The sequence below is a fragment of the Rhinichthys klamathensis genome, unplaced genomic scaffold, assembly GCF_029890125.1.
Source record: "Rhinichthys klamathensis goyatoka isolate OS25496 unplaced genomic scaffold, OSU_Roscu_1.1 h1tg000019l_1, whole genome shotgun sequence".
Lineage (NCBI taxonomy): Eukaryota > Metazoa > Chordata > Actinopteri > Cypriniformes > Leuciscidae > Rhinichthys > Rhinichthys klamathensis.
In genome coordinates, this window is record NW_026606570.1 from 2,835,973 (window position 1) to 2,858,434 (window position 22,462).

Consider the following 22,462-nt stretch of genomic DNA (forward strand, 5'->3'; position numbering starts at 1 on the left):
TGACATTTATCTGCGAAAGACACACTTGCATTATGACTCAAAAACCGAAATAAAGTGTGAATTATGCTTGCTAATTATGCACTTTTCAAAACATCATTTAGTCCAAAAACAAAAGAAGATTAGTATTAAGTATTGCCTCGCATACATGTTGACCTTTTTGTGAATGCATGTAGATAAAAACAAAAGAAATAAAAGAAACTAACTATATACAAAGGGACAAGTGGATAAAATCTCGTATTGTGCTTACTACAGTTTGTTTCAATCCTCTCTCTCCTGTTCACTCCCTCCCCAATCCTGTGTCGTCTGCCCTCACTGCTCAGACCTCAGACAAGATCCAGTCTTATTTCTCTTATATACTCAGTCCAGTTAGACCAGAGACCAATAAATTTATCCTTTTCTAATCTTAAGGCCATTGTGAGTCTCTCCATTATATATATTTGGTATATAGTGTTGTACCATTCTTCAGTATCCGGTAGATCTGGTTGAAGCCATTTTCTTGTCAGGGCTTTTCTGGCTGACAATAACAGAATCCTAAACAGGTACTTAAATGCAATTGAAGTCAGATTTGGGGTTTCCAGACCTAGGTACATGTGTAAGAAATCAAAAGGGATATTAGTTTGAAAAATATTCTCTAAGCATCTGTGTACCTCTTGCCAAAAGGGTACAGCCTTTGGGCAGGCCCAGAATAAGTGACAATGATTAGCGTCGCTGTCGCCACACAGTCTCCAGCACCCCGTTCCTATGTTTTGGTAAGCTTTCTGAACAGGGGTAATAAAAAATCTCATTAGCCGCGTTTCCACTGCCGGGCCAGGGCCGAGCAGTGCTAGTGCGTGCCAGGGCCAGTCGCGTTTCCACTGTCACTTCCGGGGCTTGATCGGGGCTTACTCGGGGCCAACGGCCAGGATTTCTGGCCCGTCGAATACCTTGGGCCAAAGCGGGCCAGCTCGGGCTAGAGGCGTGCTCAAGGTAAAAGGCGGAGTTCCCCTTCAGGGACTACCGCTGCGTGTAATCGCAGTGGGAACGCCCTCAGCGTGACGCGTCTGAAGCATGAATGAAATCAGTCAATGGAGAGAATGAGCGTACGGCGAGTGACGTCATCGACCAGGAAGCTATAAATATCCCCTGAGCACACAATACGCCAGCTTTAGTTACTTCAGCAGCTCTGTGTGTGTCTGAATCTGTCGATTGTGTTTGTCTGTTTTGTCAGGAGTTTATCACTATATATTTTATATAAAAAAAAAACAATATGAGCGAGCAGTATAAGAAGTGTGTTCCCCTCTGTACTCGATACATCACGGGTGGGGATTCACACGAGCTATGTGTGGCTTGTTTGGGAGTACAGCATGCCCAGTCGGCTCTCGAGGGAGTCGATTGTCAGCATTGCGAGCGTTTTCCCTTGAGAACTCTGCGCTCGCGGCGATCGCTCTTCGAGGAGAGTGGTTTGCCGCGAGCTCCCCGAGGCTCGGGTCCCGCTTCTGTTGAGGCAGAGCGGCGGCGCTTGTCTTGGGGCTCGCAGATGGATCTCACTGGCGACGTTGAGACGGGCTCCGCCCTATCTCAGCTATCTCCGCCGAGATCTAGTGCCTCTCACCCGGCTCTGGAAGCACGCGCTGCGGCGGTTACTTCTGCCCGGGTGGAGGCACATGATGATGTTGAATTGAGATTATCCAGTTCTGAGGAGCTGGATGTCGAAAGTTTTGCATCAGAGGAAACTAGTTTATCACATTATACTGCAAATGAAGAAGGTTTGATGAATGTGTTATCTCGGGCTGTTGAAAAGCTAAAAAAAACAAAAAAAAAAAACAGTATCGAGTGGCCAGCTGATAGACAGGATTCTAGAATTAAAAGCAAACTAGATGATAGATTTCTGTCTGCACGACCTCAACCTTCTCGCCGGTGCTTACCGTTCTTCCCAGATCTTCATGCTGAGGTTTCAAAGACCTGGGTTAGACCGGTTTCAAGCAGAATTTACACAAATCAGTCCAATGCTTATGGTAACATTGTTGGTGCTAAATCTGCTGGTTATGTGATGATGCTGTAGGCGGAGGAGACGCTCGCGAGCTATCTCTCTCCTGCTTCATCGTCTTCACTTAAAGCACCGGCTCTTCCACCAAAAAAAAAAAAAAAACCTCTGTGCTGGTGGGGAAGGCTTACTCGGTGGCTGGGCAGGCGGCTGCATGTTTGCATACGATGAAAAAAATTTTATGCAGGCTTTTCAGGCCGACCTGCTCAAAGGAGAATCTGAGGGGGGTCCCCGCCGAGAGAGACTTGCGTTCACCTCCCTTAAGGGTGCCCTGTCTCTCCCGGCGCCCTCAGGGGCCCGTCCTACTAACCCTGCCGAAACAGGGCGTAGAAGGGTCTGGCGAGTGCTTTCCCGAGGGACGCTCGCCGCCTCTAAGGAGGGTTCTAGTGTGTTCAGACCAGTCGTTCCCTACTGGTGCGCCGTTACAGGGCACTGTGTCTGTCACCCAGAATGTTCAACCAGAGCAAAATCTTTCGTCGAGTTCGTCTTCCAAAAGAGCCCAGCAGAAGCGGAGTGTCACGTCTCGTGCCCCCCTGCAGAGAAACTGGAGGGACGAGGCGGGGCGCTCTCCGGTGCGGCCTTCTCGGGGCAGGACTGATCTGAGGACAGTCATTGTCGCCAGAGAGGCCGCATCGAAAAGTCCTGACGGGCTGAACGTCAGGACTCTGAGGGTGGTCCCCATCGGGAAAAACTTGAGTTCACCGCACAAAAACACGGTGCCCTGTCTTTCTCGATGCCCTCAGGGGTCTTTTCTACTAACCCTGCCTATACAGGGCGTAGAGAGACTCGGCGAGCGATTTCCCGAGGGACGCTCGCCCCCTCCAAGGAGGGTTGTGGAGTGCTCAGACCAGCTGTTTCCTGCCAGTATGTTACAGGGCGCTGTGTCTGTCACTCGGGATGTTCATCCAGAGGCCAGCCTCGAGAGGCTGGTTCCCTTAGTAGAGTTCCTGGCGGAATGGGAAATGCTTCCCAATGTTTCTCAGTGGGCTGCCCACTGTGGTGGGCCCCGAGCAGGCTCTGGTATTAGAACAGGAGGTAAAAACTCTGCTGCAAAAAGGGGCTATAGAACGGGTTCCCCCACCCAGCAGGGAGTTAGGATACTACAGCCGGTACTTCATCGAAAAAAAAAAAATCCTGACGTGCTGAACGTCAGGACTCTGAGGGTGGTCCCCATCGTGAAAGACCTGAGTTCACTGCACAAAAACACGGTGCCCTGTCTTTTCCGATGCCCTCAGGGGTCTGCTCTACTAACCCTGCCTTCACAGGGCGTAGAGAGACTCGGCGAGCGATTTCCCGAGGGACGCTCGCCCCCTCCGAGGAGGGTTGTGGAGTGCCCAGACCAGCTGTTCCCTGCCAGTACGTTACAGGGCGCTGTGTCTGTCACTCGGGATGTTCAAATCAGATCCGAGGACTGGTTTGTCATGATAGATCTAAAGGACGTTTACTTCCATGTATCTATCCTCCCTCAACACAGGAAGTTCTTGAGGTTCGCTTTCGGGGGCGAAGCGTACCAATGTCGGGTTCTTCCGTTCGGCCTAGCACTGTCACCCCAAACATTCACGAAGTGTATGGATGCTGCTATAGCCCCGCTGAGATAACAGGGCATCCGCATTCTGAACTATATAGACGATTGCTTGATTCTAGCTCAATCGGAACAACAGGCGGTTCGGCACCGAGATGTCGTTCTTGCTCATATCAAGTGACTGGGGCTGAGGCTCAACGCCAAAAAGAGTGTTCTTTCTCCATTACAGAGAACCACTTTTCTAGGTGTAGTGTGGGATTCAACAACGATGCAGGCACGATTGTCACCTGCTCGTATTGCTTTGATTCTCGCCGCAGTAGATCAGGTCAAGCTAGGCCAGTCATCCACTGTAAAACAGTTCCAGAGACTGTTAGGTCTCATGGCAGCTGCGTCCAACGTGATACCTTTTGGCCTCTTGCACATGAGACCGTTACAGCGGTGGCTCAGAACCAAGGGATTCTCCCCGAGGGGAAATCCGCTTCGCATGATCGTGAGTTCGCGACGGTGTCATCGCGCCCTGATCATGTGGAAAGATCCTTGGTTTCTGTCCCAAGGCCCTGTGTTAGGAGCTCCTTGTCGTCGCGTTATGCTAACGACATATGCCTCTCTCACGGGTGGGGGGGCGATCATGGATGGTCGCCCGGCTCAGGGTCTGTGGGAGGACCATCATCGTCTGTGGCACATAAACTGCCTAGAGATGTTGGCGGTGTTTCTGGCTCTGAAACTCTTCCTCCCAGACCTAAGGGGCCACCATGTTCTTGTCCGGACAGACAACACATCGGTGGTTTTCTTATATCAACCATCAGGGGGGTCTGCGTTCTCGCCCGCTTTACAAACTGGCTTGTCAGATCCTTCTATGGTCCCAGGGGAAAATTCTTTCTCTGAGAGCTATTTATCTCCCGGGGTATTTAAATCAGGGGGCAGACATCCTGTCAAGACAGGGGCCGAGGCCCGGGGAATGGAGTCTTCACCCCGAGGTGGTGGAACTCCTATGGAAACATTTTGGTCGTGCCGAGGTAGACCTATTTGCTTCTCGAGAAACATCACACTGCCCGCTGTGGTTCTCTCTCAGCCATCCAGCCCCGCTGGGGTTGGATGCGATGGTATATCCGTGGCCGAGGTCACGCCTGTTAGGGGTGGGCGATATGAGCAAAAATTCATATCACGATATTTTTCACTGTCCGGACGATATCGATATTATATCGCGATATGAGGGAAAAAAAATTGGAATCACGTTTTAGTACACCTTAGTTAAATTAAAGGCAAAATATGTATTTTAACACTAGATAACTAGAAAAAGGTGAGGCATTTCATTGGACATTTTTTTTCTCAAAAAGTGCAAACGTGCAACATGAGGTAGGCCTGAATGCACTTGTTATGTCTTTCCACTTTTTGCTCGTCTTGTCATAATGAGAACCGGCCGCGAATGAAGACTTTATTGATTTCTGAGTGAGAGCCGTCTTCGGGTGTGCTCTGTCTCCGCCGGGAATATCTGTTGTTATAGTTTTGCTTTTTTAAATTAGTTTTTATTTTAATATCGTTTTCAATTTTGTTTTAAATTTCAGTTTAGTTTTAGCTAGTTTCATTAATGGTTTTGTTAGTTTTTTTATTTAGTTTTTATTTTGCAAACACATTTCTATATAGTTTTTATTTTATTTAGTTTCAGTTTTAGTAATTACAGTTTAGCTTTAGCAGAGCGAGCAGAACACTTCCAGTGTATACCAAAGCGAGACGTTTCATTTAAGTTTAATGTTTGCACTGATTACAGTTAACTCTTGTGCAGACATCTTAATAATAAAAATAAAATAATGGTTTGAGATTGAACAAAGCACCAAATAAATAGAACTTAAAATTATACAAGAAAAAACAATGAAAATTTTCATACAAACTAATTCATTAGTGTAAGGAGACAGAATAAAGGCCTACAGTTTGTACAGTATAAACCCCATTACGTCTATGGAGAGTCCCCACAAAGATAGTGGACCAGTGTGTGTGTGTATGCGCGCGCTTATGTGTGTGTCGTGTGTATGCGCGCGCTTATGTGTGTGTCGTGTGTATGCGCGCGCTTATGTGTGTGTCGTGTCCTGTTATTTATAGCCTAATGTTACATTGCGGGGAAATGTCTCCACGTGGATAATATTATTAGCAGTAAATGTTTTGTAAAAACAAAGATAATAATAGCAGCTTTCAACCTTCATGAAAACATGACATCTCAAACACACAGTAGCCTGGAACTTTAACGTTTTTTTGTGCTTGACGAACTTGTTTTGGTGTTGCACCCGCGTCTCGCAAATGAAACGGCATTCTAAAAATGCTGCGCTCAAGTTAAAAGTCAAACTTGCATCTCATATCTCATTACCTTGTAATTTCCCATTCCACCGCAAAATATGCATCCTTTATGAACAGCCGCTTAGCACTAGCGATGTGTTCTACGTTACGTCCTTCATTGAACGCGTCACAGGACAGCAGGACAGGGTTACGTATGTAACCCTAGTTCCCCGAAGGGACGGACGCTGCGTGTCCTGCCATACTCTCGGCATCCCCTTGGGTCGCTGCTTCAGTAACTTTCAAGCTGGCGTATTGTGTGCTCAGGGGATATTTATAGCTTCCTGGTCGATGACGTCACTCGCCGTACGCTCATTCTCTCCATTGACTGATTTCATTCATGCTTCAGACGCGTCACGCTGAGGGCGTTCCCACTGCGATTACACGCAGCGTCCGTCCCTTCGGGGAACTAGGGTTACATACGTAACCCGGGACGTTTATCAGTGTTATGGAACGTTATGATCTGAAGCAAGATGCAGATTTCATTTTTTTATATCGCGGAAAATAATCGCTGCTCGAAATGGAGAATCGCCTGTACTGGTCTGTCGAAGATACCAAAGCTCTTCTGAGCATTTGGGCAGAAGAAAGGGTACAACGTCAATTTGACGGCGTGTGAAGAAACGAGGACGTTATAAAATACATCGATGCTGAACTTTCTAAGCTAAGCATTCAGCGAGCAACGCTTCAAGTTCAGGAAAAAATAAAAAAAAGTTGCGGGCGCAGTATTGTACAAGGCGATTAAAACGCACAATGAACAAAGCGGAGCTCAGAGAAGGGATTTTCCATGGATCGACTTGATGGACGGTGTGCTGCGTCCCTCTGTTAGTGGCGACTCGCGAGACAATCGGGACACTATTGCAGCCACGGTCGGTGAGTTAATATACATGCTATCTTCCTAACTTAAAGGTTCTCTAAGCGATCCTGGGTGACGTCACTTCTTGTTGACGTTCGAACTATTGTCAAACAAAACAGAGGCTAGCTAGACCCTCCCTCCTCCTCATCCGCACACTAACCCCCCAAACCCCGCCCCCAAACCCTTCTTGTCGGTCATTGGCTGGAACAGTTTATGTTTTGGGGAGCGGGTCGCCGCAGTTTGCTTTTGTTGCTGTTTGTGGAGCCTGGGCTGTCTACAGAGATCGCGTTTCTTTACAGTGTGTTCAGGGGACAGGCAGCCAGCGGTTAGTGAGATGTTTGCTGTATGTGACAAAAAATGTTTTGGCCTAAAAAACGCGTGACATCGCTTAGAGCACCTTTAAAAAATAAATAAATTCATAGTACCCGCTGAAATGGGTTGGGTTGTATGACGTTTGATCCAGAAAGGCGTGTTAGGGGCGGGGTTTAGGGCAGCGTTGCGGGGCTACTGGCCCGGCAGTGGAAACGCAAGCCCGGTGCTTGAGGCCCGATGCCACTGGCTCGGCTCGGCTCGGCTCGCTGTTAGCCCTAGCCCGGCCCTAGCCCGGCAGTGGAAACGCGGCTATTATGTTTGTCCATCCAAATTCTCTCCAAGATAACGAGTTAGTTGTCTTCCACTGCATTTTACACATTACTTCCCAGTCATTCTCGTCTATTGCTGTGCCTATTTCCTTTTCATAGAGGTCATATATCCTCTTCTTAATATCATTAATTCATCTTTGTCTCTAGGATACGTACCAAAAACCTTTAAACTGGCTATGATAAAACCGCTTGTTAAAAAACCACAACTTGATCCTACAGAATTAGTCAATTACAGGCCGATCTCGAATCTGCCTTTTCTGTCAAAGATATTAGAAAAAGCAGTATCTTCACAACTATGTTCCTTTCTAGAAAGAAATGATATCTGCGAGGATTTTCAGTCCGGATTTAGACCGTACCATAGCACTGAGACAGCTCTCATTAGAGTCACAAATGATTTGCTCTTATCATCCGATCGTGGTTGTATCTCTCTATTAGTGTTACTCGATCTTAGTGCTGCATTTGACACCATTGACCACAACATTCTTTTAAATAGACTAGAAAACTATGTTGGCATTAGTGGAATTGCATTAGCATGGTTTAAATCATACTTAACTGACCGTTATCAGTTTGTAGCAGTAAATGAAGAGATGTCTTATCGATCACAAGTTCAGTATGGCGTACCACAAGGCTCAGTACTAGGACCGCTGCTGTTCACTCTGTACATGCTACCATTAGGAGTTATCATTAGGAAACATGGAGTTAGCTTTCACTGTTATGCCGATGATACTCAGCTGTATATTTCTTCAAAACCCAACGAAACTTACCAATTCACAAAATTAACGGAATGTATAGCTAATATAAATAAATGGATGACTCGTAATTTCCTACTACTAAATTCTGAAAAGACAGAGATTCTAATTATTGGACAAAAAACTTCCACACGTAATAACCCAGAATACTGTCTAACACTTAATGGCTGCTCTGTCAAGTCTTCGTCGTCGGTTAGGAACCTGGGTGTGCTATTTGATACCAACCTTTCTTTTGAAAGCCACGTGTCTAGTATCTGTAAAACTGCATTTTTCCATCTTAAAAATATATCTAAAATACGCCATATGCTCTCATTGGGAAATGCGGAACAATTAGTCCATGCGTTCATGACCTCAAGGCTAGATTATTGTAATGCTCTACTGGGTGGTTGCCCTGCACGCTTAATAAACAAACTACAGCTAGTTCAAAACGCCGCAGCTCGAGTTCTTACCAGAACCAGGAAATATGACCATATTAGCCCGGTTCTGTCAACACTGCATTGGCTCCCTATTAAACATCGTATAAATTTTAAAATATTGTTGATTACCTACAAAGCACTAAATGGTTTAGCTCCGCAGTACTTGAGCGAGCTCTTAACGCATTATAGTCCTTCACGTCTATTGCGATCTCAAAATTCCGGCCAGTTGATAATACCTAGAATATCTAAATCGACTGCAGGCGGTAGATCCTTTTCCTATTTAGCACCAAAACTTTGGAACAGTCTTCCTACCATTGTCCGGGAAGCAGACACACTCTGTCAGTTCAAAGCTAGACTAAAAACACATCTCTTTGACCTAGCATACACATAATACATTATAGACTTCTATAAATTCAATGTTAGGCTGCATAGATTAGGTCAGCCGGAACTGGGAACACTTCCCTTAAATCTTGATGTACTCGCTACATCATAAGAAGAATGGCATCTACGCTAATATTAGTGTCTTTGTTTATCCCGAGGTTTTCCCGCAGCCTGCCAGATCCAGGCCGTGTCCAGATCTGACGAGGGAGCTTTGCCTGGACCCGATGACAATGCAGTGCTGAAGTATCCACTATCCTCTCCCTATGGAGAATCCCTTTCCCACTCTACAGATAAAGCGTTGTGAATTCCGGCTCGCGTACCCCGAAGTGATAAAATAAAACAAAATTCTGTATCAAAATTTTTAGGCAAGAAAAGTAGTTTGTTTAGGCTGGGTTGTATGAATTACAAACCTGCGCACATATTTTAAAAAGCACATAACTATAGAATTCTGAATGAGCATGTGAACGCCGTCTGCGTTAATCACAGGTTCGTGTTTAAAGTCTGATCATTTCGACGGAGGTGAATCAATCAAAGTTAACTTTAGCTGGAAGTAACATTATTCAAGAACCGCTATAACGCCAAAACAATCTGTTACCTTAAATGATATGTTTATCTCTGTAAAGCTGCTTTGAAACAATCCATTGTTAAAAGCGCTATATAAATGAAGATGACTTGACTTGACTTTCCCATTTCCTTTTGACATATTGCATGTTTATTGGTTTGCTTTCTTGGAGACCTTGGTACAGCCTTGTTATGGTTTTTGTAATAGTATTCACATTATAAGCTTACCGGAATATATTCACAATGATGCTGACCCTTCTGTCTGTGCCCCTTTTTGTAATTTCATTATATCTATTTCTCATTTGTAGATAGCGATAGAAGTCTTGATTTACCAGGCCATATTTCACCTTGAGAGTTTGAAAGTCTGTTAGTTGTCCATTATGTGTAAATGTAAAGTAAGAGGTGAGGCCTTTCTCTGCCCACTCATGGAATCTTTTATCATGTCTATTGGGTACAAATTCCGTGTCATAGGCACACCATCTTAACATCGCCACTGCCTTGGTTAGTTTATTATTTTTACAAACTTGATGCCAGATCTTAAAAGTTAGTTTTATCCACGGATTATCTTTATCTGCCAGGTGAGCCAGTAGTCTCTTATCTGCTACCATGGCTTGTATTGGAGGGCCATTAGTTATGAATTGATTTTCAATACCAATCACCTCAAAACACCTTTACCATAGTGTATGATTTGCAAACTAATACATTTTGACATTTGCGTCACATAGCTTTCTCCATCTTTATTGCTTTTCCGCTGTATGTAAACTTGCTTGGTAGCTCACCTGGTACAGCATTGCGCTTGCGATGCAGAGCTCTTTGGTACAAGTCCTGGGAAACATGGTTCGCCAAAATAGCTTGAAGTCATGTACTGTGAAAACAAGGTAAAACGGCATGGTTGCTTCAGCAAATGTGTTTTTGTCTCACATTTTCTTTCTTAACACTATTGGTTGCAAAATAGTTATATTTTCAAACATAATAGAGCATTAACCTTTTAGCTCCACTTACCGGACATTTAATTTGATTCGAACTGCCGTGATATGTGCATGAACCAACCTAAAGTATTTATCTGTTTTGAACACAGTAAAATGTACACACTTTTTATGGCCACTTGATTTTGAAACTGCCGTAAAATGTGCAAGAGGGAATTAGGTAATCCTAAAATGAAAATTCTCTCATCATTTTCTTACCTTCATGTTGTTCCAAACTTGTATTACTTTCTTTCTACCGTGGAGCATAAAATGTCAATTTTTGAAGAATATCCTGGACAAACTTGTTGTTGCCAAGTTCCAAAATGACAAAATGTTCTTATTACTTCCGCACTATTTTACCAATCTTCTAAAGCTATATAGAAGCATTGTATGATAACAGGCTGCAATTTAAATTATTCACTGACAATCTTACATTAGCGAAATTATAGTAAAATTTCACTACAAAAACAGGTCCATTGTCTATTGTCAATAGTGTAACAATTTATAAAGCACTGCTCACATGGAAATCACTTTTATACCAAACAGCTTTATGTTTTTCACTGCAGTGCAATAAATGTCAGGTTTAAATACAATAGCATAAGTCATTTGGACCACTATGATTTTGCATCAGTTTTGAAGCTTGATAGCCCCAGTGCATGTTATATGTTTTTAGATTCGCCTGATTCATCTGTATTGTGTGTGTTTCTGTTTCAGGGAGACATGGAAAAAGGTCTGGAAATGAAGAAACTGGTTCTGTCTGGTTTCTTGGCCAGTGAAGAAATCTATATTAACCAGCTGGAGGCATTGCTGCTAGTGAGTACTACTGCCACAAATATTGTCACTCACACTTTATGATAATCTTGATGTAGGAACGTCTCAGTCCTTGGTGTTTGGAGTGTTTTAAGTAAGCAATATAACATACTCGAGGTTTGCTGTTGAAGCACAGCCCCTTCAGCCGTGACTGTATTCACAATGCAGCATGCCTAGAGTACCTTGTTGCTTCTATAAAATGGTTACCACAATACAAATGTTAAAGACGAAAATATATGTATTAATATGTTACTTTTTTTAATTAAAGGGATACTTCACCTCTGGGAAGATGAATGTGTATTTAATATTGGTCATTTATATTGTAGAAATGTGAAATTATTTTTGAAATTGAAGCATTCTAGACTGAGAAAAGGCAGAAAATGTATTTTTTACTCATGTGGCTGAAAGACAACAACTCCCAGAATGCACTTGCTTTGCTGCCCTTACGAGGCCACTCCCAAACCACGCCTACCGGTTACAGGCGGCAGAATCCGAAAAATGGATACAACTAGGCTTGCTTTGATACATCGTGAGTTATTTGATAAATTTCCATCGAAATGATGCTAAATTGCGTTTTACCGGGATGTAATTTTAATTTTACCTAATGTATACAACACAACTTAGACTTTCTTTTTTTAAGGCAGGACCATGTCAACAGAGTAGCTTAGTAGCAGTGCATATTAACTGTTTTCCTCCAATGTAAGTCACTATTTCTTTTAACTAATACATTATCTAGGCTAATCCATACTCAAGTAACACTAAAGGTTTATAAAAAGAACCACAACCAAAGTGAGTTATAACTTTTAATAAAAAAAAAAAATGAATTTACACTCAAAGCTCTGCGGATTCAGCGATCTCGTCCAGAAGAAAATGACATCGCTGAGATTCGCGACAGCAATAGGACTCTATATCTGTTTCCATAGGCGCACAGTAAGAGCACTGACACCGCCAGTCCGCCCCAGCTCGAGTCTGGCCGGGCTCAGGTCTCGCTCTGGCCGCCTCTTGTTCCTCCATCTCCCGCAACGTTTATCGCTGTATTGCGGCTCGTACAGGTAGCCGCGAGCATCAGATTCTCGCAACAGATCTTTGAAATCCCCTTCTGCCATTTCAACTTCAAAACTACCTTCTGCCATCGTGATTAGCCTACTATACAAACTTTCTACACAGACCAAGAGGCAAGAGCCTGTTAGCTTAGCTTCCACAGAAAGATGGCTGACACTATCTTTACATTCTGTGAGTGAGATCCCGCCCCATATGGGTGTGGTGAAAACATGCGGAACACTGGCTGTAGTCTTTAGCCTTTGGCACAAAAATCCTCCGATGACGCAAAATGACGATTTTTGCATCATCGGAGGATTTTTTCCAGACCTAAAATTAATTTTTCTCTCATATCAGGGGGATATGAGGAGGGGGGGAGGGGGGGGGGGGGGGGGGGGGGGGGAAGCACGGTAATTTGAAAATACTACTGGTTTTCTACTGATACAAAGCTTAATGCTAGATCCTGAAGTATCCCTTTAAAATCATTAAAGCTGCAGTCCAGCGTTTTTCCTCTTTGTCGCCATCTCTGTTCGAAATCTGCAATTGCAGTCATTCACGGAATAATCAACTTTACGTGAGTTGTACTTCAACACCCTCGACACGGCACAGCGCGGATGAACACAATGTTTGAGGACAGTGTGCTGTGCAGCTGTCAGTCACTGCGCCGATGTGGATACTGGCATTCAGAATCACAGATTATTCTTTTTGGAAGTATGACCAACATAAGAATTTTCACTGGAAAATGTCATCTGAACTAGTAAGAAACATCCACTTTTGTTCTGGTTCTGACATTAAAAAATCACACTGATTAAATCTAACAATCGCTTATAAGTTATCATATCACGCAAAACCATGCAAATTATACTTTGTTCTCAAATTGTTAATGTTAACAACGTAAGCAAGCATTGCGTGACTACATGTAATGTCCTTCCGATATGTATCCTTGTTTTCGCATGGGTCCGGTTGCAGTCTCTTTTTTTTCTGTAGCCACTCCGAATTCCGAAACGAAGTCTTTTGTGTTTTACAGCGGGTGAATCTGTTGTAACTGGTGATTGTCGTTTGAACCTTTCTGGATCCGCCATCAAATTGATAAGTTTAATTATATCAAGTGCTGTGAGAAAAGGCTATAAATCTCCAACTCCAACATCCTCACATGCAATATAGCCTACTAGCCGAGACTCCTCCTTTATGTGTACAGATGTGACGTAATGACGCAAAGACATGCTCGAATCTCCCGCGGAAATCCACCAGTACCACTGGAATTAAAAACATTATTACAAGCTTACCGCTTTGAATCGCGCTAAGGCAAGCAGATAGTTTTGAGCACTGGCTGGTTATGCATTTTCTCAAATATGTATTTTGGATAATTTTTAACCCAAAAAAAGCTACAGACTGTAGCTTTAAATTCCATCCTTCCAGAAATAATAGTCCCTGACAGTGACCGTAAACGACAAGAAAATGTTCCTAGATGTAATACCTTATCTGATGGATGACTAGAAACTGTTCTCATCTGCGCAATATAGTATATTTCCTCACACACATACATATGCTGATTTCTCTGCATGAAAAAACGTTTGTTTTGCATCTTTTATTTGAAACCAGACCCGTTTGCGGTTTAGCGCAACATAAGAAGTGAAGGTTGCCCAGTATAAACACAGTATAACAGACTACAGGTCTACCTGAAACAGAAAACTTTTAAAATAAAATTATTTCCTCTGGACTTCGGAAACTGTGGGCTGCTTCCACATATACATACCCACATGTGAAAACATTATTTGAGAGGGAAGCTTGTGGCCTCAAAATGAAATGTGAATGTTGCAGACATAATGCCAGCAGAGGTCGTTCTTACTTAAATAAATGAACAGTTGCTTTTGTCGAAAATCATATTACATGGAACCGATTTTATAGTATATTGATTGTTTATGTTGCTAATAGTGGTTGCTAAGGGTGTCACGCAGTGACACAGATCTGTTGGGTGAAGCAATCATAGCCGTGCTTTATTGAAAATAAAACACGCCTATTGACCAATCAGCATCAATTGCCCTTGCTGTTTGCAATCTTGTACCTTTAAGACTTTTTATGTAAATATAGTTATGATTTGCTATAAGTGTTTGTTTTGAATGTTTACTCTTACATTTCATAAGAGCAAGGAAAAGTTAGTTTTCCACAATATGGCTAGAGTGCAGTAAAAAGAGCATGCGTACGCTAAGCCAATCAGGAAACAGCATTTCCTGAAAAAGCTGAAATCTGAAGTCTAGCAGTACTTTGTTCCTCTGCTGTTTGAACGTGTCATTTCCTGTCTCTTTTTATCTGCTGTCCAGTGTATTCTGTGCAACAATGTATCACAGCAGTCAAAGATTAAATCAGTTGTGCCAGTCTCTCTCTTGCCATTATTTCTAATCACATTCTAATGGGAGTTGAATCAACAGCGGGTTTCTAGATTGTTCATTGAATTTGGTAAGAGAGGATGCAGAGCTAAAATGAAACCCCTATGATAAACAATGATTTCCTCTCTAAAACCATTAGGAGCGCAAACTAGTAACACACACACACACACACACACACTAATTACAACAGACCTGGGTTTTATGTACTTCTGCTCTCTGCTGCACACTTCCCGTCCAAACATTACACAGTACTTTGGACCCACAAGCAAAATAGCTACACATACTTTGGCAGAGCATACTGTATATAAATGAGCAAGCACACATTTATTCATCATCTCCAATCATTCCTTGAAATGACAGAGGGGGACAGGGTTCTCAAGTTTTATCAAAAGCTTGGAGTGAGATCACATGCGGTTAGGGGAGGAGCCCCAATGGAGCTTCGCCCCCGCCCATCCCTGCCCCCCAATTTTACCCATTGTTCATAATTAACCAGCACAAATTGAAATTATAACAATTGGTAAATCTGATAAATGACAGAGCAATTCGTCACATCAAATATAGCCTACTCTTTAATGTTATATTTCAAAATTCCAAATATACAAAAATGACAAAAATATAACAAATTGCTCCAAACAGTTTGGAAAAACAAATCTTTTTGCATTTTGAATGTGTCGAAATGGTATAATGATTTATTATGTGGTGGGACATTGTGAACAAATGGACATATTAGAGTATTAAGGTGTTTGTGTGTGTGTGTGTACACAAATATCTTTTTGCTTTTTCCCTGACATCTTTGAAAAATACAAATGCAATGGCAATGATTAATGTATGTTTTGACATGATATAAAATATTACCCAGAGAACTCTGCTTTAATACATGTAGCCTTAATGTAACTAGAAAGACTATTAATACAGTATAATATATAATTTAAAATAAAATGAAGAAATACATTTTCATTCCTTCCCATACCCACTAACATTTCCCTTATAGTTTCAGGTAATGTAAGCTAGCCAAACTGAGCCAAAGCTTCTGGCCTGGTTGCAAAGTAGTTGTAGAGTTTTTGACTGCATCAATAATAATGTATACGATGGGCTATATATTAAATGTTCTAGCCTAAAAATGTTAGACGAGCTTTCTTCCCTTCTCCATCACGACGCGTGTTTGCGCGATGTTGTTGGTTACCTAGTAACGAACGTACGGTGGCCGAGAATGTTCCGTCGTCAACTTCTGTGTGTTCGTGCGCGTCTATGTTGCCTAACGAACGCAATCTGGCCGAGAGATACGTGCTGGCGGCAGGAAACTTCACTTTGTGTGCCTGCGCCTCGTATACAACGTTATATATAAAGCTTGCAGGACAACTTGGTTGGCATTGCCTTTTCAGCGTGAGAAATACACGGTGTGGCGTGTGAGCGTGTGAACTGGTTGAATTGCGTGTGTCTCACGGCCAATGCGTGAGACTTGAGAACCCTGGAGGGGGACATGATTCATGTCATGCTGATGTCATCCAAATTTGTAATTCATCCAAAATATGCGTTTGGTGGGGTGGTGGGCATGCTGATGTAAGGTCCGCGCTAATTGGCCCAACGGAGGCATCCAATCAGCGGGGAAGGTCTTTGTGCGTTACTGTCTTTCCTTTTACGGAACACAACAAGATTAAATGGAACACATTTTCTCATATACAGTATATTACTCGTTATTTTATCTGACTCCATAAATTAAAAAAGGTTTTAATGATATCTGGGTATCATTAAAAGTAAGCAAATATTTGATTATTATTTTTTAACTCTTTAGTTATATTTTACCCGCTCAGATTAGGAAACTATACCACTTTGAGGTCCTTGCGTCTTTCGCAGGTCTCCGACACAAGCTCACCAGTTCCAGTCATCAAACAGAGGTAATTGGCTAAATATCTGAGATTTGCCGTATTCACACGTACACAATCAAAAGATACTTTAATAACCCCCTTGGAATGCACCCTCTTGAACTTAATTCAATCGTTTTACTTCAGTAGAGGTTTTGGCCACCATTAAAGATGTTAGTCGATCAGCTTACTTCTCTTAAAATGGCTTTGGATTGGCCAAGCCCGTCGTGTCCCACGTACACTTATCTAAAGTAACATTAAATTAAAACAGAGGTAATTAGACGCACCCAACTTTAGGTCGATCAAACAGCATTCGCTGATTCTAAACCGAAATAACTCGTCTCCGCATCCAAGCACAATTGAAATGATGCCAGATATTAGCCGTCGCTAATCTGACGCAAAACTTGTGGAAATACACGAATCCGATAATCTTTTTGGGCAAAAACAATCTTAGAGTCAGTCAGAATAAAATCAAACGTTTACAATTTATTGACCAGGTAATGAAGCAATACTTCAAAATCCAATTCATAAGAATAAAATCATCAGTTAATCATATCATAACAACAATTCAGAAACCAAGGAATTTATAGAAATTATTACCTGGCAACGAAAATTACACACAGTGGTTTTGTGGGAAGTCAACCTACAGACTTCCCAAACTTTTTTGCTCCTTTTCCTTATAAACCCAGATAATTCAAAATTCTTACCAAATGATGTGTCTGTCATTATAATTAGGTTTTGGTCCCCTATTGAGGGGCTCACAACTGTGAGATCAGAATTTGTACTTGAATGAATTCTTGTTTTACATATAGGAGGTAGTTTGAATGGAGGATCTAGGGGAGGGAACACTTTTAACCCTCTGGGGTCGGCTATCGCGCCGGCATGACGAGCTCACTTTTTTCCTTATCAGTGCAAAAGAGACTCAAATTACTCTGTTGATTTTAATCTTATATATAAGTGTTGTACACCATTAGATCCTGTACACTTATCCAAAGTTACGTGTGTACAAAAAGTAACTATACATGTTTGGTATCATTTAAAATGTCTCGGTGCGCCTGGTAAAATTGTCTCATTCTCCCAGCAATAATGAAATGCTAAAAGAAGTTATAAAATATGAGAAAGGTGATGTGTCCCTTAACCCTCTGGGGACCAAGGTGTTTTTGGGGTCCTTGAGATGTTTTGACATGCCCTGACATTTGTGCTTTTTTCAGTTGCTTATAAACATATTAATGGCACAGGTGAAATTACACTCTATTTAGCACAAACAGGGCTACCATAATATGTGAGCAACATGCATGTACATGTTTGTATTTTTGAGAGAATATTGTTTATGCATGGTTATTGAAAAAACTAAAAATTAAAGTTTCTGAAATAAAGCCATAAAACACATACTAAATATGTGTCCACAAGACTTTTGACTATTGGAAGTTTTGGCCTAGAGTTTTTGCTTCAAAATGATCTAAAAATCATCCTGTCTAATCATTCACATAACACAATAGATTCTTTTAAATTGTGAAAAACATTTTTTGTTAGCCAAGGCAATATGCGAATGGGCATGAACGGCCCAACCCCATTGTGAATAATTAGGTGGTTGAGAAGACAAAGACCCGCATATTAATGAGCCTTTCATTCAGGTGTGTCACACAAGAAAGAATGCAAGGACAATATACACACACACACATACATACATACATACATACATACATACATACATACATATATATATATATATATATATATATATATATATATATATATATATATATATATAAAATCAAAATATAAATGAAAGTCAAAAGCACATTTTTAGTCATACCTGGAAAAAAATCCTGTTCAAATAGGTTATATGGGCCATTCTACAGAATTGGTTCAAAGTTAGAGTTGGAAACATCTTGAAAATGTCTTAGTAGGCCAATACATTTTATCATACATATTTCAAAGTTAAGGATTCATTATTTTGATATAGCTTGCATTGGAACAAACACTATTCTTAGTTGATTAGTTTATTGACAAAACATACTATATATTTAACATATGAGCAGAAACTGCTAACAAAAGCTTATTTGATGTCTATTCTAGGGTTAAAACTTTATAATCTATCCAAAACTAGTCACACACACACACACACACTCACACAGAAACATGATTCAAATTTAAACAGTAGGCTATTTTTGCGTTTACAGACACTAACGTTATTATATATCGCGATTAGAACAAAGCACAAGAATAAAAACACTTACAGCTCAGCTCGCTCCTCGAAGTGAAAATAAACCAGCACTTGTTCTGAGGTAGGTAAATGTCCCAGGATTATTCCTCACAGCCGCGCAAGACGACAGTACATTAATCTGACTAAATATAGAAATATAGTGTGTTTACCGAGTTTATGTGGGCGTTTACACGTCTCAATGTGTTGCTTCAGATCATTAGCGTTTGAATAGCACGCGCTCTCCGTGGGCTTGTCACATTAGCGGAATAATGAGATGCGAGAACGATAATGAGAACGGCTGACACCTCTCTCTTTTTATATAGATTACATAAACAGAGAATATTTATTTTAGTTTTAAATTAGATAATTTAAAAGTACAAACTTAAATGATCATAAACATATATTGCTCATGTCTGGGTGAATAGTATTCGCTGAGTTTTGTTTAAGTTTAGAGACGTGCTCCAGAAAAAAGTTCTCGGACACGGAGAGGCAGAACGCACACTGTTTATTTTCTTTATTTTACAAAAGCACAATATTTTATTTCGATTGTAGGTGGGCACATAAAAAAGTAGACATTTAACAGTTTATTTTTTAATATGTCTTAACTCTGTATGACCAGAAATGATGGAGTAGTTTAAGTCTATTTTTCTGCTATGTGAAAAAAATCTGCCAAAATGCACCGGTGCGTTTGCCGTCCCCAGAGGGTTAAGGCTGATTTATACTTCTGCGTCGGACCTACGCCGGAGCCTCAACGCTATAAACTACGCTTTGGTTTTCATTTATACTTCTGCGTCGTTGTCCGCATTGACGCGCAATTACACATGCAGAGGGAGCATGTGGAACCTGATGGAGCGGTTCTGACAGGCAAATCACAGCGCTTGCGTCTGCGAAGAATTGACACGTTGTTACATTTTTGGAGAGGTGCACGTCAGGGTACGCCGAAGGGTACGCGCGTTACACACAGCCTACGACGTAGCTACGGCGGGAGGTCGACGCAGAAGTATAAATTGGGCTTTACACAGACTGGCACAGATTGTACAGCTGACCATTTTATTTGAGCAGTGTAACTTTCATACTTGGTTGACTACATTTTGGTTTGATGATAAACTCGCTGAAATGTCAAGTTAGCAACAGTAGAACATATATGTTGTGTGTGAGCACACTTGTAAGGCACCTGCGCGATCAGTTGGATTTAATAAAATAAAGAAATAAAGAAAACAAATACGATACGCCATGTAAGTACGCACCGCAGTTCAGAGAATTGTATCTGTCAGATTTAGGCCTACAACACCCGAAATACATTAAAGTAAGTGGCTGGTGAAGTGTGAGAAGAAAAGAGTAAATTTAACAGTTACCTACACAAAGTATAGGTAACTGGTTTGGAACAATCTTCCTAACATTGTCCAGGAAGCAGACACAGTCTGTCAGTTCAAATCTAGACTAAAAACACATCTCTTTGGCCTAGCATACACATAACACATTATAGACTTCTATAATTCAATGTTAGGCTGCATAGTTTAGATTAGCCGGAACCGGGAACACTTCCCATAAATCCTGATGTACTTGGTACATCATAAGAAGGATGGCGTCTACGCTAATATTAGTCTCTCTGTTTATCCTGAGGTTTACCGCAGTCCGGCGGATCCAGGCCGTATCCAGATCTGATGAAGGACCAGCACCTGGACACGACAACAACGCAGTCCTGAAGTGTCAACTAATCTCTCCCCTGTGAAGGCCTCCCTCCCTTTACCTCTGTACAGATAAACTTTGTCGGGATAATTCCGGTTCGCGTGGCTACGCAGACGCGACGACAATTTCTGTATTATAAATTTTTCAGACCAGACAAGTAGATTGTTGAGGGTTGATTTGTGAAGGAGGACTACACGCCTGCGCACATATATATTCAAACGCGTATACCTATGGACTTGAACACGTGATGTGCATATGCGCGCCGTCTGCGTTTTCGCGGGTTTGCCTTTTTGAGGTTTGCGCAGAGGTAACGGACAATCGTTTGCTCATTTGAACCTATTTCAGAGAGTGCGTTTTCGAGACGCCATTATATGACAGTGCTGAGCAAGTATGTCTCTGGCTCAGCGCCAGCCAACGCACGAACGCAAATTTGAATTTAGAAGTTGATGATCACGCGATCTGAACGTTCTAATCACACTGGTGTGAACGATCGTACGCGCCAAAGGGTTAACTAGCAATCGCATGCAGTGATGATACTTCTTGCGTCCGTTTCGGAGCACCAGAGGGCAAATATTTCAACCAACAGCTGAGGCATTTAAGTGGCACTGAAATGAGGCACCGAAAACTGCGTTCTGATTCGGTCCGGTTACATACCGGTTACTTGGGTACTGGTTCCATATCAGTACCGGGTTTCGGTATGCCAAACCCTACGTAGAACTGACAATGAACTGGAAGAAAAACAGGGTTTAAATTAGAGCCCGACCGATATGGATTTTTGGGGGCCGATACCGATAAAAAAAAGCCAGATACCGATATATATCGGCCGATATTATTTATGTGTATATTATAATACAGTAGCAATATTATGTATCTGTATTATAGTACAGTACCAGTCAAAAGTTTGTACACACTGTCCTATTGGTGTGTACAAACTTTTGATGGGTACTGTATATAGAATACACAGTATTTAAACAGAATAAATAAATACACGTTTTGCAATGATCACTCAAATGTGGTGATCAAACACTTGTGTGACAAAGATATGTAATGGAGACAGGGTGAATGATAGAATGAGAATGATACATTTGAGCTGTAACCAAACTAGTTTGCATTGCATGTTATATTATATTATAAATACTGTTGCATAATCTTCACTAACGACTTTGTCTTTTAAAGGTGCTCTATGTAACTTTTCTACTAAAATGAATCCTTTTTTTATTGCCTGTGTGTGAAGGGGTTGTAATCACACATTAAAATGATCCACTTGTCGAGTTTTGCTATTACCTCTGAAGGCCAGTATTCCTATTTCTATGTGAAGTCTCCGGGTCGGATTTACCGCGAATTCCAACGGATGTGACGTGCATGCGCGCTCCCGAGCCTCTCTCCTTATATACAGTCTATTGTAGACGGTCAGGGAGTTACGTCCGGTTAAAGGCGCACGTTTTTCGGCTTATATCTCAGTCAATCTTTGATCAATATTCCCAAGACTCTAATCGTTCATAGTGCTGGACGGGGCCTTTCGAACGAGCCCACCCCCGAGGTCCAACTCGCCCGGCTCCCCGAGTTATAGCCGTTCGAAATCGGGGGTCCCAGCGAACGGCGATCCGGTAGGGGGCATCCCCGAGGCCCGCCACTCTAGCGTTCGGGCAAGGGTTCCCCTGGGACCTCCTCCCCCGAATTTGAGCTCTCTGGGTCTTTGCGTTCCAGAGATACGAGCGATTTTCTTCTGAGATCGTGACGTCACCGGCGTCCGCAATTTTGCAGCGCGCCCGATGGTTTTCTGCTAATATCTCCGCGAAAACACCACCAAAAACTATGGAACATATATGGTTCTTTTCAGCTCGACTAGATGGTCCCAACGAGCTCGGTGCTCGCCGAATCAGTCTAGTATTCGCCGAGATATTTGCGTAATAGACGGTATTGTCTATGAGTTCGAGCACGAGCGCTCTTGTAAAATTTGGTTGCAATCTGAAACATCACCACTAGAGGCCGCTAAAAGTTACATAGAGCACCTTTAATTTAGTCACGTTATAT

General features: G+C 42.1%; 1 protein-coding gene across 3 annotated transcripts in view; it reads left to right on the top strand.

Annotated features, from left to right (window-relative positions):
• abr (ABR activator of RhoGEF and GTPase) overlaps nucleotides 1–22,462 on the top strand; it is a 490,805-nt gene that overhangs the window by 200,263 nt on the left and 268,080 nt on the right. For all 3 annotated transcript variants that reach the window (XM_056236039.1, XM_056236049.1, XM_056236060.1), the window contains one exon: nucleotides 11,151–11,249. In XM_056236039.1, the coding sequence (XP_056092014.1) occupies nucleotides 11,151–11,249 (99 nt within the window). The remainder of the gene's footprint in view (nucleotides 1–11,150; nucleotides 11,250–22,462) is intronic.